This window comes from Myripristis murdjan, chromosome 24 (genome assembly GCF_902150065.1).
Source record: "Myripristis murdjan chromosome 24, fMyrMur1.1, whole genome shotgun sequence".
Taxonomy (NCBI): Eukaryota; Metazoa; Chordata; class Actinopteri; order Holocentriformes; family Holocentridae; genus Myripristis; species Myripristis murdjan.
The window spans coordinates 27,026,787-27,044,825 of NC_044003.1; the positions used below are offsets into that span (position 1 = coordinate 27,026,787).

Genomic DNA, 18,039 nt, shown 5'->3' on the forward strand with positions numbered 1-18,039 from the left:
TTGTGAAATTTCTTTTGGTCAGACAGTGTTTGAAGACCAGGGGATTGATATTTGGAAAGCTTTGCCACTAACCAGACATGCACTACCACTTAAATGTGAGTCTGTTTGTCTGTTTGTTGGTTCTCCTATTTGGCTGGTTTCTATTGTTCATATTTTACTTACCTTTAATCCGTGTTATGTTTAATGTGTAACTCTGAACTCTGAACAAACTTTGCAAATTAGTTTAAGCTATAAATGTTATGATACATGACATCAGAATATTCCCTATCAAATAAACATTACATTTATAAATAGACATGCTGTAAATTCATATTTTTATTTTTCTCAAAAAGTTTTTTCACAGGTCTCACCTTTATCGCTGCACTTCATATTTTCAAATGGTTGCATCATGTTTAATATACTCCACTGGCTCTATTTGTGTTTGTTTTCTGTTATGTCTTAATTTATCCTCTTATTTGCCACTGTAGTCGCCCAATTTCCCCAAAGGGATCATTAAAATTGTATCTCATATAGTCTAAACTGACCTCTCTTTGTCTGTTTAGTCAAGCTCTTTGCTTTGCAAGTTATCACTGCCCAGTTTTTCTGTTATTCAATACATTTGGTCCAGATTTTACCAGATGTCGGGTGTTTAGAAATGTGAAGCCTTTCTTGAACTGCGTGTTCGCTGAATCACTGTTGTGGTATATCAATCAGTAAAGAGTAGCCAACAGCATTTTACATGAAAGTGTTGCATCACCATTTTAAAAAACAGTCAAAGGAATCTGTGAGCAGAGGCTGGTGCGAGAAACACAGAGGTACTTTAGGCTGCAGCTTTCTTAAGGTTGGAGGATGTTGGGGAAGTTTGTGTTGTGGTGTTTGGAAGATGAGCCTATTATGTGGTGGCACCATTCACTGGAGAGGAGCTGGAAAAAAAAATCACATGATCATGCAAAAGAAAACGAGCAGACAGATGCTGTGGGATAAAAAGAAAGACCGTTTGAACAAGTGAGTTCGCAACCAGACTGGTTGTGAGGGACCGAGGGGAGAGGAAGGAGGAAGGAGTGAAAAAAAAAATCAATTTAAGGAAGGAGAACAGAGGTTTATTATGAAAAGTGTCACTGAAATACCTCCCGGGCTCTCCCTCTCTGCCTCCATCTGAGCCTCACCACCTGCTGCCTGCATGTGTTTCAGTAACGGAGTCTCCTGCACATCTGGAAATATGATGCTGCATCAGGTGTTTGAATGCATGGGGTTACAACAAGAACAGAAAATGGCATATACAGAAGCTGGTGCTGATGTTTGGGAGCAGAGGAGAAATGCGGATGATATTTGGACGGTTAAAAACACTCAGACTCGCTAAGTGTTTTCACAGAGGTGCACCATAATGCATAAATCGCCAAATTATAAAGCTAGTCAAACAATAAAATGTGCTCTCTCATGGGTTATGCATATATGTATATTATAATTTTGCTTAAAATAATTATAACTATTTGAAGCTGAGGTTATGCCAATTCCCAATTCCCCCGTGTTAATGTAGAATAAGATCCTTTAAAAGGCGGTATAAATACTTGACACAAAGATTTAGACCATTGGCTGGTGTTCCTGCTGCACTAAAGTCACCACGTCAGGAAACAAGGCAGGGGGGTTTCCAGTCTCCACATCTCAGTTTAGATCAGACGATGCTCCAGTTATGAAGGAGCTTGAGGGAGCTGGCCTCCAAGGACTGGTCTTACAGCTCAAGAAACACGATATTTTCTTGCTCCGTGCCCTTGCTCGCCCCGTAACTTGATTTGCAGAATTTTTCTCAGTGAATGAGACAGGGACTCTGCACTCTGAGCTCAAGCCACTGAGACACCGAAAAACTGTGCCAGTTGTAATCGCAAACACAATGCAATCTCAAGTGTCTTTCACACATGCGGCCTCACCGAGAAATCTTCCAGAAATTTTCCCCTGTTGAGGGCTGTGTGTGCACCAAAGCCGGAGTTAATCTTCCGGAAAAAATGCCCCAGCAATTCCCTCCTCAGGACCCCGTGAAAATCTCTGGATTTTGTTTGGAGTTGTAAGTTTGAAGCCAAGCAATGTCTTAAAATAACACAGAGTCAGAGAAAAGAGAGCAACTATAGCCATCCGAGCAGACGACCAGATTAATATGCACATTCATAACAGCAGGAGACCTGGCACTTGGAGCTCCTCATCCAGCGTCTTTCTAAAACCATAACAATTTAACATTATCTAAAACTACGAATAGAAGAAGCAACTAATGCTGCCAGAGAAGGTACCACAGCAATCTTTAATGTCTTTGTGTGTGTAGCATCACTAAAACTCCTGACTGAACCCAAAAGAGGGAGCCAGATTAGAGGGTGGACCTGGAGCTTGATGGGCCGGTCCCCAGGCAGGAGTGCATCCCATGTCAATTCACCCAAACCCTAAGGAAATCCAGCTGCTGGCTACTGACAATCAAGACAGGGCTTTAAAAGAGAGCAGGTCCTGACAGAAAGACAGAGGGAGAGTATGGGGGTGTGGAGATGCTCGAGCCTGAGGTTGAAAAAACACAAGGCGGCTGAGTCAGGAGCTACTTTCATCAGCATTTCTGGTAATAAAGATAAGAACCACTTGGTCCCCAAAACTTCATCGGGTTGGATGTATTTTTTTTTCTACCAATAAAATTACATGAGACCTATTTGTTTGAGCAGCACATTTGAAGTAATGTCTTGAGTCAGCAACCTTGTGCATGTGTAACTCAGACTGTCATTCTGTAGATCTTTTAAAAAACATCTTCTGGATGCAATCTGATGATGTTTAGGCTTCACTGAATTTATATAAAGTAACAGAATCTGCCCACAGCTTACACTTGGGGACTCTATCATCTGCCAGAGAAACTCAAGGGAGATGTGATATGAGTCAGAGGATATGTATGAATATGTATATGATGAATGTTGTCATTCAAAATTTCTTTAACACCAGTCATTTCCTTAAAAACAAACTTGTTTAGGCTTAGGGAACCAGGGTGATTGTAGAAATGATCAGTGATTTTACAATAATGTAGGCGAATGCGGTGACTTCTCTTACAACTCTCATGCGTGACATTTAAGAACAAATTTGTTCGCACAAGTGTTTCTTGCATGAGGCCCCTGCGTGTCTGTAGTCCTCGGCACATCTGGCACTTGTGGGCCCCCAACATACAGCAGGCGGATATGCCTCACTACACAAACTGCCGTGAACTAAAGGAGATTCATTGGAGGAAGCATTACATGGTGCAAAATTATAATTCAAATACATTATGTCAAACTGTTCTCAAGCTATCCTCAAACTGAAATGCATAACAAATGCAACAGGTTTCCTCAGATGGTTTTTCGCATGCGAGAACAAAACAAACAAAAAAATAAACCCTAAAAAACTACAGGTTTTGCTTTCAAGGATGTAACACATGAGACCAGGATGTCTTGATGTAGTGTTTCCTGAGCACAGACATAAAAAGTCAGTGCTGCTTCGTCACTGTCGTCCTCAGAAGCCCTGGGACGTCGATCTGGGTGCTCATCACATCCATCTTCAGCAAATCTGATGCACATATTGTACAGAGTAAAGGAAGCAACAAAGATTTTCGCAACAATATCTGCTCTGGTGTTCTGCAAGTCTCTTAACCCCCTCCTCTTAGACTTAATGCTTCCTTAAGCCTGTTCCACAATCACTCTTCCTCAGCGAATTCAGGAATTTGGTTGCTCATCTTCCACAGTCAGAGCACCAATGTCCTGTCACTGAGCAGCTTGTACCCGCCTGGGGACTGCCTCCAGTCTTCAAAGAATGGCGAGGCCCTCAAAATATCTGTAAACCTTCCTTGGTCATCAGCTATAACTTGAAGCAGCAAGCTGTGAAAAGAGCTCTGACTTAGAGTGACCACCACTGCTGACAGGTGGCCTCTGTATTCTGACATAGCAACCATCTATTACTCTCCCAGAACATCAAACTTATCCGGAAGCTAAACGGTGAATGGACTGCTTTATAACTCACATTCATCCATTCAAACACACACACATTCATTGATGGCAGGGGCACGAAGGTACATTAAATGATTGAGGAACAAATTCAGCTCCAATAGCAATGAGCAGTTTTATTTAAGAGTAACATGGGGCTGATCCCTCCTATGCCGATATCAGAGACTAAATACAAAGATGTGAGTCAGGAGGTTTGTCTCGGAGCTCCACCACTTTGCTCTGAGGACGGGCGAGATGTGAAGGTGGGGAAACGTTATCAAATGGGTTTTCACGCTCGTCCCGGGCTCAAAGAACAAAGTAAAGACGATCAAAGCTTCTCTGCCTCCTCCTGAGTCTGTGGGCCTCTGCCTCAACTTGACTGGAGCTCAAATTAGACGAAGCTCTCCTCCAAGACAAGGGAGGCCACAGCCCTGCTGATCTGGCCCACATAACGCCAGTGTTTGTGAGTGTGTGACGCTCACACTTTGGATGCATTCTGTGGTGTTTAGAAAGCATTACACTTTACTTAAAACGATACATAAAAGGCTTCATAAAGAACCAGAATTACATGATATTGATATTGGTGTTGATAAATTACATAATACAGCTACATAATTGACAAGGTACATAATTAGAACTGTGAGCGCTTGAAAAATGTAATTACAGCAAAATTGAGGGATAGAAGATTTGTGATGAATACGCTTCAAGTGAAGCGTATGAGTGTGTTGCTGCACCGCAATTCATTAAGAAAACAAAATACACTAACATGGGACAGTAGAAAATACAGAACTTTGAATGTATTTACTTGCTTTTTTTTTTTTTTTTTTACCACAGGAAGCAGTGAAATCATTATCTGTGCAGGTGAGAGCAATATGTTTTCTGGCCCAGTGGAGCAGCATGGAAATAAGACATGCAAAATTCTAGGAACCATATTGCATATTTAGTGTACATTAAGTATTCATCTGGGTAATCTTATGGAATGAAAATACATACAAAGGAAGCATTGTTTACCGATGCATGCAAACTGGCTGGAGGGTAAAATCAAGAACTGAATAATAAAACAGCTGCTTGTTCCTTTACAGCAGCGAAACAAACCTCAGAAGTCAGCTGTGGCGACGACAATATGCTGCTTATGGATTATCAGAAATGTCAGTGCAGAGGATATTTTCGGCTTCAGATTGAAGCCAGCCAGCTTCCAATGCGCCAATGGGGGCTGGACAAAGCTGGCCAGCAGGCTTACATTTGCATTTGTGTGTGTGTGTGTGTGTGTGTGTGTATACCTTTGCTCTGAGTAAAGTCCAGTTGCAGGATGGTCTGCAGCAGGGAGTCGGTGGTCAGGGTGAGGTCAAACTCGGGGCCCACCTTCGGCTCCAGGGCCCCTTTCACCCACTGATCTTGAGACGATGTCACCCGCTTGATCAGAGCGTCTGAGATCTACACACACAGGCAGGGCAATGTGCACAGACAAACAATTTATTTACCGTTTAGCTGATTGTTTTATCAGGGACAATGACTGTTGAAGGACCACACCAGTGATTTTGAAATTTACTACAATTTGCCTACATTTTACATTGCAACAGCCCATGCAGAGGTACTAAAGATTTCACAACTTATCATCTGATCCTTTGATTTTCAGATGTGAGTTTTTGGCTGAAACACTCATTTTATATTGTTCTGCTTCTGTGGTTTATAAAGTCACCATTTATAAACAACAGAACTGATAATTCACAGTGTAAAGCAAAATAGTCCCCAGGGACTATTTTCAGTGCAGAGATCATATCACTCTGCCCAATGCCAAGTCCTCAAAACACGACAGTGCTGCTGTTTTTAAGGAAACTAATGTGGATGACTTTATTACAGTGATGAATGCTGGAGTGAAGAAAGTCTGAAGTCTGGACCCAGCTGCTATGATGCCATTTTAACACCAGCAGACACTCCCAGGTGACTTCATTTGAATTGTGGAGGTTTGTAAGATTGGAAAATTTGATAATTTCTGTGGTCATTATTGTAATTGCAGTTGTAATTGCAGCGTTCAAAGGTGTACAATTGAATATGATGCTCTGAAAAACCTTTTGATGTGATTATTATATGATAATTTTTTATGTGCTTGTATTGCTTGGCTGGCATCTGTGATAAGCCAAACTCTACACAACAGCTGCATCTCACTGTTACCATCAGTCGGTCTAACTGGTAGATTAAAGTCAGTAGTATAAGTATATCTTCTCCACTCTACTGTTACCCAAGAACCTCCTAAATACAGGAGGAAATGAAAAAAATAAAACAATGAAAATAAAATCACAATTTAGAAATGTGTACCACCAATGACTCTGACTCTGAGAGAAAGCCAAATTCAGTGGGTCTCTGTTGGACACATATGTAGGGCATGTTAAACACACACACACACACACACACACACACATACACACACACACAGGGAAATGAGAGCAGCTGTGGTCAGTAGATTTGTTCACCAGGCTCTGCGGCTCTGCTGATGCACAACAGTTTCTGTCTTGCGGGTAGCGATGTGTCAGTCACAGACGATTTGTCCTTTTTGAACAAATCTTTCATATGAACGAGGCGATGCAGTTCACCTCATGTGGTGATTTATTCAATTACTTATGATGGTAGAAAATAGCAACTAAGCTGCTATGTAAGTTTTTTGTTTTTTTTCATTTATGGGACTGATGTCATATCATTGAAACAAGTAAAGCCTAGCCTCTAGTCTAAAAAGGGTGTGCAGTTCAGTATTAATCAAATAAACATTGCTTTAGAAGGTCAGACAGTTAGTTGCATTCACTCCCATGTATAAATTACACTGGGCAGCCTTATCATCTCAGTGCGTTCCTGGTTGTGTTTGCACTGCTGGCAAAGCCGGCTGCCATTGAACTGCAAAACTCTACAGTCCTACAGCGCACTGGGACAATCAGGGGTTAACAACAAGCGCACCCAAACACCAGGTAATTCTCTAATGCAGACCTATAACTAAACATTATAGCTGATGGCACTGAGTTCATCTAGCATTTTTATGCAAAGGCTCAGGCTACAGTGTCTGTGTGTTTAGTCTGATTACTTGCTCCCTGAAGGGCTCGGTGTTCAGGAGCGACGCAGCACTCATGCAAGACCACTGTAATCACTAGTGAACAAATCATTTTGGTTAACGGACCCAAATAAACTGAATCCTTCAAATGAGCGATAATTCCCACCACTAGCTCCTGGATCTGATCTTTTAGCTTCATTACATTCCGACTGGAGGAGTGAGACACACATTACTACAGTTCAAATATTTAAGGAGAGACTACAGCGCCCTGGGGGGGAAAGGCTAGGTGAATGCATTAGTTGAAACTACACTCCCAGCAAATGTTTGACTGTTCTCTTTGCCTTTTGAAGGGGAAGCAATGAGCAGCATCTGGAAATTCATCCTCAAGCCCTTTATCCTTCAAGGACCATACCAGTGATTTTGAATGTTTGACCCATTTACTACAGCTTATCCACATTTTACAGTGCAACAAACCAAACAAAACCAAATCATACAAAAACAAGTACTAAAGATTTCACAATCAAAATCACTTGATATTTAAATTTGAGTTTTTGGTTGAAGCGCTGACTTTATACCGTTGGCTAACAAAGTCGTCTCCTTTAATAAATCACAGAGCTGATAACCGGAAAGCAAATGTTTCCCTGGGGACTATTTTCCTTGGCGGAGGGGCCGTTTCACTCCACCCAGTTTCAAGTTATCAAAACCCAACAGTGCTGCTGCTTTTAGGAAAACTAATGAATTTATTATGGTGATGGAATTCTGGTGTGAAGAAAGTGTGAAGGCTCTGAAAGTTCATTTTCATGTCGTAGTGGAATGAATGGAAACCAATGGCTGGAGAAAAGATGGGAAAAATGATATTCTAAAATAGGACTAAAGATTAGCAGAAATGTGAAGTGTACATATTTTTAGATGTTACACTAAAGATACAGAATCGCTTGCACAGCCTTTTAAGAGCCTTCAGCATTTCAGTGTTGGCAGCCAAGAACCATGTAATATCATGCAATCAATATATCATAAAATATTCAGATGAAATGGAAGAGCTCGAGTGTGCATATGTGCATGTGTGAGTGTGTTTGTGTGTTGCTGTGTTACACTGCTCTGATCTCTATATCCATCTCCCTGTCAGTCTGTTTCTCACAGACCAGACAGAATCATTTACAGAGTATCAGAGAATCTCATGCCATCCGCTCTCCACAGGCTTTAACAGTGATGATCATCATGTAAGTTTAGTGAATCCAGCTGCTCGGAGCTTCAGTCTGGTGAAGTGCTGCTGTTGAGAAAGCCTGTTTGCTGCTTTTTTATTTCAAACCGACTTGACTGACTGACAGTAAAAATATCAGACATTTAAAAAAATCTCTTTTATACGAGCGTCTTAGCCGAGATAGCAACAACATAAATTATATAACCAGTTAAAAAAGCACAAGGCATGAAACACAAGCCTACAAAAGAAAGCGTGAAAGAAAAGCAGAAAGTTTTGATCTTAGAAGCCAAATGCAAAAAAGTGTAAAAAACAGTTATGACATGTTTTACTGGCCTGGCCTGACCCTAACAAACACCGTTCACCCCTGGAGTCAGGTGACCATAACAACCGTCGTTCACCAAGGCAAGCTCATGAAGTTTAATGTCTGCTTCACGTATGTATGAAGCTGATCCCGGCTGCAGGAGGACGCATACGTAACAGCTCTTTGTAACGGTTCAGTGCAGACAGAGGGGACAGAGAGCCGATCTAAATTCGGTGAGCATAAGCAATAGGTAGGAGCCCCTTTTTGACTGATGAAGTTACATAACTGAGACGGTAACGGGACAAGAATAGATTTTTAAGTCAGGGTGTACCGGTGAATAAGCTTATGTGTTGCCAGTGCACGCCAGGTCACCATGTCATACACAACACAGTGATAAGTGCATGCCCTGCGATTACTTTATAATTGCTTTACAATTTACAAAAACTGTTTTTTTTTTACTTTCTATTGAATCAGGAGCAAAGAGACTCTTTTTCTACTGTAAGAGCTACCATGAGAATGCAGAGAAAAACAAATATCTCTACATCTTTTGGCATTGGTCTCTATGGTTTTGTCCTTTTCTTCTCAGCATATTCACACATCCCACTTGACCTTTCTCATTTTGACCTAAAAATGTACGGATCAATAACTATTGACCGGCAATTGTGAGCTGGCCAATAACTAAACATGCCAGGTCACATAAAAATAGATCATCTCCAATATTAGTTGCAGGAAATCGGCTGTGTGCTGTGTTGCTGTGCAGGCATGTGTGTGTGTGTGTGTGTATGTAAAAGGTTTCCTCAGTCGGCTGTGCAGAAATTGTAGCCGTGCAGAACATTTTCAACATTTAAGTCGTCGGAAAAGTCAAAAAAGCTCACTTTTATGTTGTTTAATAATTTAAGATCACATATTGGCCATGTCTATATATCTTGCTTATTTTTAATACTCGAATAAAGTGCTGTATATCAAAAGAGAGCTCATTATCCAGATTTTAGTAGTAAGTAAGTAGTAAGTAGAAACTCACTGCAAAACAGTAAAATAATAATAAAAACGTAAGTTGTGTGTAACACATTTGCAGCCCTGTCTCAAAGGCATTTCATTTGCAGTGCTTTTACTTCAAAGGGAAGGTTGGAGGTTGGAAAAGTTTGGCAAGTTGAAGAAACGTAGTGCTAAAACATGACGTGGTACATAAATCACTAACAGGAATGAAGAAACAGAAGTGAGGTACCTGCAGGAAGCCACTGGGATCGTTCTCCTTGATGACCTCCAAACAAAACTCCATCATACCAGTGGTCTGACGCAGTTTCATGGTGCAGTGGGTGATCTGGTCCCGCACCACCTGACACACATACATGGAAATAATGTTTAATTATCAGAGAATTAGACGTCAACAGTAAGGGTTTGTCACAAGGCAGGTAGAAAGCTGGTGCTGCTCAGTCAGACATGACGAGAGACAAGGCTGGTGCTGAGTCGGAAGCGCTAACAAAAGCTGCAAAAGATACTGAAGAGCAGCGCCAAATTGGCAGTTTTGATACCAAGAATATTTTCGTATTAGAGTCTATATTGGAATCCGCCTTCAAAGACCAATTTCAATTAAATCCTAATCTCAGTTGTGAAGCTCAGACACACACTCCTTCCAACCAGCTGGAGAGGAGTGAACACTAATCCATCATCTGGTGGATTAGGACTGAAACTAAACTGTATCTTGCTATGTGTCTGTGTGTGCACACAAGTTTGTGTGTGTCTGTGTCGTGTCAGCTGCAGCATCACTAACATCATTTTTCAGTAACTTGTAATCTGATCATTGTCATGCCAAATAAATGACTGTCATTCAGTGTTTTACCTACACTTCTGTTGTTGTCGTGCTGGTTAAACCTCTGAATCAGCATTTAGACTGAAAACGCAATTCCAGATTATATTAGGATTAGCATCAAGGTGACCTGCCTCTATAACATCAGAGGATGGATGGCGTGACGAGCCAATATCTGATATTTAATAAAAGGCCAGTTTAGGTGGATATGTGCATGCTGTATGTATTTATAGCTTAGCCAGCTGTTGTAAAGGGTTGCGACAGTATGGGTAAAATAATGATTTCAGTTTTGTTTGATGTTATGATCCAAATTTTAAGAGTTATTTTTTATAATTTGTGGGACAGAAATAATTTTACAGCACTTTTGGCATCTTATATCCACATATTAACTATTATTTCACACCACAGGAGGTGTAATGAGGGGAGTGAAATGTTTCAATATTGATGATACGCTATTATTCACACACTAATGTGCAAAATAAAAGTGCAAAATATGATTCTACAGAGTGGGCTATGTAGCCCTGCTGCTGTATAATCATACACAAACCCATGAAATGAACCAGCAACAAAGATGCACACAGCACCGATGCAAGAAGCAGTTTCAGTCACACACACAGAGCCACTGGGTATTACAGCATGTTCTTTGAAAGAGGAAATCAAAATGTGTCGCTTTTAAGGGATTAACCTCTGGTTCTGGTGAATGTTAGAAACATCTGCCTTTCCTGGTGGAGAGACACTCTGCTGACTTTGGATTTAGGATTTTTATGTCTGGTCAGAACTGAGACTACAAAAACAGATTAAAAGTGATTCTGGATAAAAAATAAAAATGGATTAAAAAAAAAAACTGGATGGGATTTCATCCCACTGTCAGATAATCAGAAGTCAAATGAAACTGCTTCGATGCTTCTCTCTGTTTGGTGCTGAGTTACACTGTTACATTCAAATGAAGCGGTTATGTTCACTTGCACTTCACTTGCAAAAGGTTTTCATTAAAAAGAAATATCTGTCCTGCTTTTTCTGAATGAATGAGATAATTATTCTGCCATAGGATGGAACTACAGTAAAATATATTACTGTAAGTCATCCAAAAACAAGCACAAGTGAGTACCAATCCTACAGAGCATTTCTGACCATGCTGTGTAGTTGCTGCTCAAATTTGGAGGCTGTGTGAAACTTTGCAAAGAAGGTGTGGAAACTTTAATGCATGAGTTTCAAACTAACACAACGCTCACTTGGTTTTGCAGTTCTGAGGTGTGGAACATTTGGCTCTGCATGCCGCGATACAGACTGATAGTATACAGGGAGTGATGCAGACTGATAGTGTACAGGGAGTGATGCAGCCTGATAATACATTGTACCTGAAATTTACCTCATTGTGACATTTTAACAGGACTGACAGTGCCACAGTGGCATAAGAAGCATTATTTTTCATTGCTTATGTTCACTACCCAGCTCTGCTATTTCCTCTAAACAAGCCAGACATGTTAACGACATCACTGCACGTGTATCTGAGGAAGTAACAGCTTACAAAAAATAAAAGAATAAGACATAAATTAGAAAATGGTAATGCTGGTTTATGATGGAATTCCATCTGAGAATATATCATGGACTCAATATAAAGGTTGTAAGCTATAATAATTGTATGGTAGCATACTGTCTAGAGGTGATAGGTCTGTCTGCAGAGAGCAACAGACAGAGTGAGAGCGCCTGAGAGCCAGATTTACTAGTAGAGGCTCAAATTAGCGGCCACCTGCGCCTGTGGGGGTGGCACATGGAGTGCTGTATCTAGTAGGAGCCCTGGCATGGATGAACCCATTTGCAATTTGCAAAAGTCTCAAAGTGACAGAGCGGCAAAGATGGCACAAATCCGCCACAGGGCTGGAGGTGTTTGTCGAGGAGGCCAACAAACCAAATTGAAACTCCAACAAAAATGCTGCATGAAATGCTGTAATAGCCACAGTTGTTGGAGTAATGCGGTGAAAAAGGCTCTGCTGTTGCAAGCTTCACAGGTCAGTCATGACAGCGCTTGATGGATTTCAGCACTGGACAGCGGCAGTGCTCATTACTGCTTTATTTTTCCCTCAGCATTGACTAGTAGGGGATGAAAATAATATGTACTAAGGCCAAAGCACAAAAGATTAGTCACCTCCCCTTTGGTCTAAATAAAGACAAGAAAGGGTCACTGCAAGCCCTTAGTAAAACCATGACCGGCACTGAAAAGGGAGAAACTGATACACAGAGATGCAGAAATCAGGTTTCCAACCAAGTGTTTCTTCAGTCCGGTCTGGGATGGTGACAACAGCTGTCCTTGGAGCTTCAGTCCAACCCTCCTCCCCTCCCCCAGTGATCCCAGTGATCCAGAAGGTCAGCTGGTGGGTGGTATGTTGAGTCTGGACAGGCAGTGACTCACTGTGACTTTGGACCCCCTTCCTCCCCCCACTCACCCTTTATCCTCAGCCCCTCCCTTTTCCCATGACAGATTTATAGCATGAAAGACAGAAAGGACTGGATGAGGCTGGATCCTGACCTGCATGATCTGAGGAACTGCTCAGTATTTCCAAAACCCACGGGATCAAAACGCGCTTGCCTAGTGAATTCCCATTAAAGATACTCAGCTTTTTTTTTTTCTAATAATCTGGAATTATTTATTTAAATAGACCCAAACACACAGTCTTGAATGAATTAATGATTCTGCAAGATATAAATGGCTAGTGCTTTTTTTTGTGAAGCATCTTTTTTTTTCAAACAGTCACAAGTTGCTGGTTTTGTGAGACGCTACATCCTTTTGAGAGTAAACTCAGTCTGATAGCAGAGAATCAGAGGGGGACAAAGAGACAGATGGTCTGATACTGACAGATGATGGGAGAGTGTGAAGGAAAACCACAGAGAAACAGACAGAAAGAGAGAAACTGAGAGACAGACCGACACAAAGACACAGGAGTTGGGTTTCTATCCATGTTCCTGACCTGCGCAAATTGTGAGGGATCCAATTTGAAAGCTGAATGGGAAGAACAATATTTCTATGTGTAGCATGTTTGACCAACATTAACTAACAGTAAAAAAACAAGTTTCTTGCTGATTTAAAGTGTTGCTGGCTTATTCACTTCAAGCCAGCAAATGGAAACTAAGCAAACTTGTGTTTTTGCCCTGTTGGCAAATGAGGCCTTGGGATGGTCTGTCTGCACGCCGCTTTACTCTGAAGGCAGCATATCTCGTAATCTATTGGGCAGACTGCCATGACATTTGGAAAGTGCATCCATGTTCCCCAGAGGATGGATCCTGTCAATTTAGGTGACCTCATGACCTTTCCTCTAGCGCCACATCAAAATCTACAAACCCCATTCCTCCACTGCTTACATTAACCCAACAAGCACCAAGCCAGCGGGGCAGCAGCAGCAGCAGAGAGGCCGTGCTTGTTATTTTTTTGCAACACTTCAAAACTTGTACTCATCAGTTGGATAAAAACATGGGCTCCAGACAGATAGGCTGACAGGCAGGCAGGCAGGCAGGCAGGCAGACAGACAGACAGACAGACAGATGGCTATCTCACCTTCAGCTTGTACTCCTTCTCCTTGGTGACCTTGGTGAGCAGTTTGGCTTTCTGCCGGGTGAGAGCCTCGATCAGAGAATCACACTGAGCCACCAGGCAGGCCTCGAACTCCACCCCGTTTTCCTGGAGCAGAACACACACACACACACACACACACACACACACACACACACACACAGTCAGGAGGGTCAAAAGCAGGTTTCACCTTGAGAAGTAAAGCGAAACTTCAGGGATAACATGCGCCCACCTTTTAGTTATTATTATTCATCGCTATAAAAATAAAGTTGCCTTCAGCTTTCTCAGAAGCTCCCGCCTCCGAGTTCCTCTGTCATAAATGTGACTCATCACGGCATTCAAGAGCTTTTTGGTTTCAAAATTGTCTGGAGCCGGAGCTCCCTCCAAGCCAGGAAAGGGTGAGAGTGAAGTCAATTCCATTGAGGAGCTCAGTTTTCTTTTCTGTCACTCTTGCTCTGCTCGGTGTGCTCTGTGGGAATTTGGGAGCTCTACATTCTGGGGCCACGGAAAAACAAAGCAAAAACTATGTAGATGAATTTTCTGGCTAAACCGGCCTCTTGGCTCACAAAAAGGAATAAAGTGCTGGACTGTGGACCAGTAAGACCAGTAAGGAGTTGGTTGGCTGGTTGGGTGGGTGTGAGTGTGTGTGGGTGGTCGAGATGAGTGTATTGGGGATGGAGGTGTTTGTGCATGTGGAGGCAAGCTTGGCAGCTATTGTTTTTGTGAAGTATGATTTTTTCCTTCGTTTGTTTACATTATGTATGAGTGCCTTGGGTGGCAAGTGTTCAATTATACAAGTCACTTGCATACAGCACGCAGACACACCTTGAGGTTAGGTTGGATGTACTCCAACCAGAGACTGGAAACAGCGAGACGTTCGACACAGGGGCTAATTCAGTATTTCAGGGGAAAAAAGCACCACTCGGCCCGCCTCAGCCCTGGAACTCGGGTTGAATGTATTATTTCCTCCACCAATAAAACTGCATGAAGCTTATTTGTTAAGCAGCACATTTGAAGTAATGTCTTATCCCAGCAATGTTGTGGTGCATTTAACTGAGATTGTCATTCTGTAGATGTTTAAAAAAAAAAAAATATTTTGAATGTCCTCTGGGTACGAATGACATAATGACAAAGACCTGTGGTGTTTGAATGGCTGTGTACGAAAGAGATTTGGTGTGTTATGTATGACAGTGTTGGATTTTCTTGTCATAATAACAATGCATATGTACATGGCATTTTGGCTTCTGCTCACAGTATGAATAGTATGATTTCAAACATTAGTATTCCTGACGCTTAATACAGACAACACTGAAATGTTAGCCACTAGTCCTCCTAGACATTGGCACCGCTTTAATGGTTTTGCTCTTGGTTGGCAGATAGTAAGATCCTCTCATTGACATATAAGCTTCTACACAGCCTTGTATCGACCTGCTTAACTGATTTAATTTCACCCTAATCCCCCCTCTGCTCTCAAGGTGCTGGTCTATTAGGAACTGTGAGAGTTAAAAAGCACTCTGCTGGCTGCAACGGCTTTTCCTTTTCTCCTCTCCCTTCCTCTGGTTTACCTGTAGAAATCATGGAGGCGAACTCTTTTGGTTCTTTCAAAACCAAACATAGGATTTTTTCTGATTTCTTCAATTTATGTCTAAATATAAGTACTGTGGAACCATGAAGAGACTGTCCTTTTAGACTCAACCGGTTTAGATGCATTTCTCTCTGCTTCCTCCCTCTCCACCTCCTTCCTTGCCAGTGTATTATCCCTTTCTCCTCGTCTGTGTGAGTGGCTGGTGACTGGGTTTTGCTGCGTGCATGTGGCCTGTCTCTTCCTCCCCCTCCTGATATTTGACACTACATTTTGTAACTTTTGCAATTTTCTTTGTCTTCGAATTTGGTGTACATGGCTAATTTAATTCGATAATTTGCGGTCAGCACCTATTGCACACCTGACTGGCCAGGGCCCTTTATTTCGTGGTACTTCTCCTCCACTTTTCCCTGTTTCAACTGAGAACTCTTTTCTTCAAGTCAGGGTTTGTCGTCCTATTTTGTTTAATGTAAACTTGCAGGCCTGTAAATCCCCTTGAGACAGTTAACAGAGATATGGGCTTCTAAATAAACTGAACTTCATGACAAAAGTCAAAAGTCTCTCTCTTTCTCTCTCTCTCGTTGGCTTTTACACACAGTGGCACAAAGTTGTTTTTTGTCCCCGACTCAAATACAATCCTCTACATCCTGCAATAAGACTCTTAATGCCTCTGGTGCTGCGGCTGATAACACATGATGATGCAGACAGTGTGTGTGTGTGTGTACATGTATGTGTGCGTGTGTGTGTATGTGTTGCTCCTGTGGACAGCATTACTGTGCAGCTGATCTCTCCTGAAGCATCTGTCAGTCATGCACACACATACACACACATACAGCACTGGCTTCGGCTTCAGTGGCAAACTAAAAATAAAGCAGTGACTCAGTGGATTCGCCTCCTTGCTGCATGGTGTGAAGAGTCTGAATCTCTGAATTGAAGGGCTGTGTTCCAGCTTCCCTTCCAAAATGCACTCATGTGGCTGTAACCTGCTGCAGAGTTGATCCCCCTCAGTTATGTTGACATGAAACTGATCTGTTGTGTGTCTGCATAGAAATGTGACAAACATTTTTGTTGCAACTAAGGTTGTCAGAATACTAGAATTTCTAACTTTAATGTAAAACCCAGGAAAATATTGATATTAAAATTTCTATGTATTGCCATAAAAATAACACCTGAAGTGACTATTTGTGTATTAATTTAATGTAGAGGGGCTGTGTGTTGTCAAGAACAACAGCATCTCACACCGTTTATTAGTGAATTAAGACCCAACTGTGCTGTTACTCATGCTGACCTGACTAATGGCTAATAGCTAATGTGCTGTTGGAACAGGAGCTTTCACCAGTCTCTCCAAATTCCTCATGTAGGCTGGGCTGACTGGCTGTTGTCTCTCTTCATTGGCACCACGTTGTAGCATTGTTTGCATGTTGGCCTGATGATGTTTCCCTTGCTGCAACTTTGATTCATGACTAAAACGTTTTCAGTACAAAACCTGACTGAAGAGTTGACAAAGAATGTAGACAAACAAAATAAAATTTAGGTGAGTATCATCAGCATACATGGAACAAAATTTCTGTCTGCAATGAAGCGATGCAGCACGGTTTGTCTTGTTTGAAATTAATGCTCTTATGAGCAGCGCATTCACTGTTTTAAGTCGGTAAATCTGTAAAATCAGTGTTCATATTCCCAATCCAGACTGAGGAAAATGAACATGAGCAGATAAGACAAAATGTGCAATGCTTCTCACTGTATTTCAGCAGCTCTCTGTTCTCCATGGACAGCAATGTGCGAGGAGAGAAGGGATTGTCACCAGCATTTGTGTTGCTCAGTTCCTGAGGTGTTATGTACTGTTACTGTGAGCAAAATTTCATTTTTTAGTGTAGACAACCCACTTTCCCTCAGTGCTCTGCTTCTGTATCGTGTAGTTGTTTCTTCTACTTCACAGAATACCTTTCAACAACCCAGAGAGAACTGATGTGAACTTGTTGCATTCAGTCAAAAGTGGCTGTCCAGACATTTAAAGAGCTTGAAAGAGTGAGTGGGTTATATAAGTCTGTGACTGTGGCCACTTGCTTTACTCAAAATGCAATATGCCTCATGGCTGCATTGCATTCTGGTCTATTTGCTGTTAGTCTTTGTGCCTCTTCTACAATGGGTTACTCCAGTGGTGACTGGTGGAAAATTTTCTAAGTAGGGCTGTGCCACATCCAGCCAGTTTTAGTACTTCTCAGTATGATTTCATGCAAACTATACACATTAGTATTCTGTAGTTAAATGATGATTTATTCACATGTAATATAAAATATCTCATTTATATATTGAAATGTTCCTTCTTTGTTGGGAAAACCAATAAGCATAAGTAAACATAAAAGTGCAATCAACAATAATGGTGTTAAATCCTTATAGCTTAGCCAGACATCTTAAGACATTAGCATGTAGTCATTTTATTTAAAAGTTATATGATAGGCGTATTAATTCTAAGAGGGGGAAAATGAGCCATTTTTCCATACACATGTGCTGGCTTGGTTCTACTCGGTTCAGCACACTGCCAAACAGAACAAGTTTGGCACTAAGTATACATTGAGCTTCTGGTTTCAGAAAA

The 18,039-nt window shown here is 41.5% G+C and overlaps 1 protein-coding gene across 5 annotated transcripts in view; it reads right to left on the bottom strand.

The window, feature by feature from the left end:
* The window catches only part of trim67 (tripartite motif containing 67), a 48,578-nt gene that overhangs the window by 11,064 nt on the left and 19,475 nt on the right, over positions 1 to 18,039 (bottom strand). For all 5 annotated transcript variants that reach the window (XM_030047277.1, XM_030047275.1, XM_030047276.1 and 2 more), the window contains 3 exons: positions 13,847 to 13,969; positions 9,715 to 9,825; positions 5,231 to 5,384 (listed from right to left, as the gene is read on the bottom strand). In XM_030047277.1, the coding sequence (XP_029903137.1) occupies positions 5,231 to 5,384; positions 9,715 to 9,825; positions 13,847 to 13,969 (388 nt within the window). The remainder of the gene's footprint in view (positions 1 to 5,230; positions 5,385 to 9,714; positions 9,826 to 13,846; positions 13,970 to 18,039) is intronic.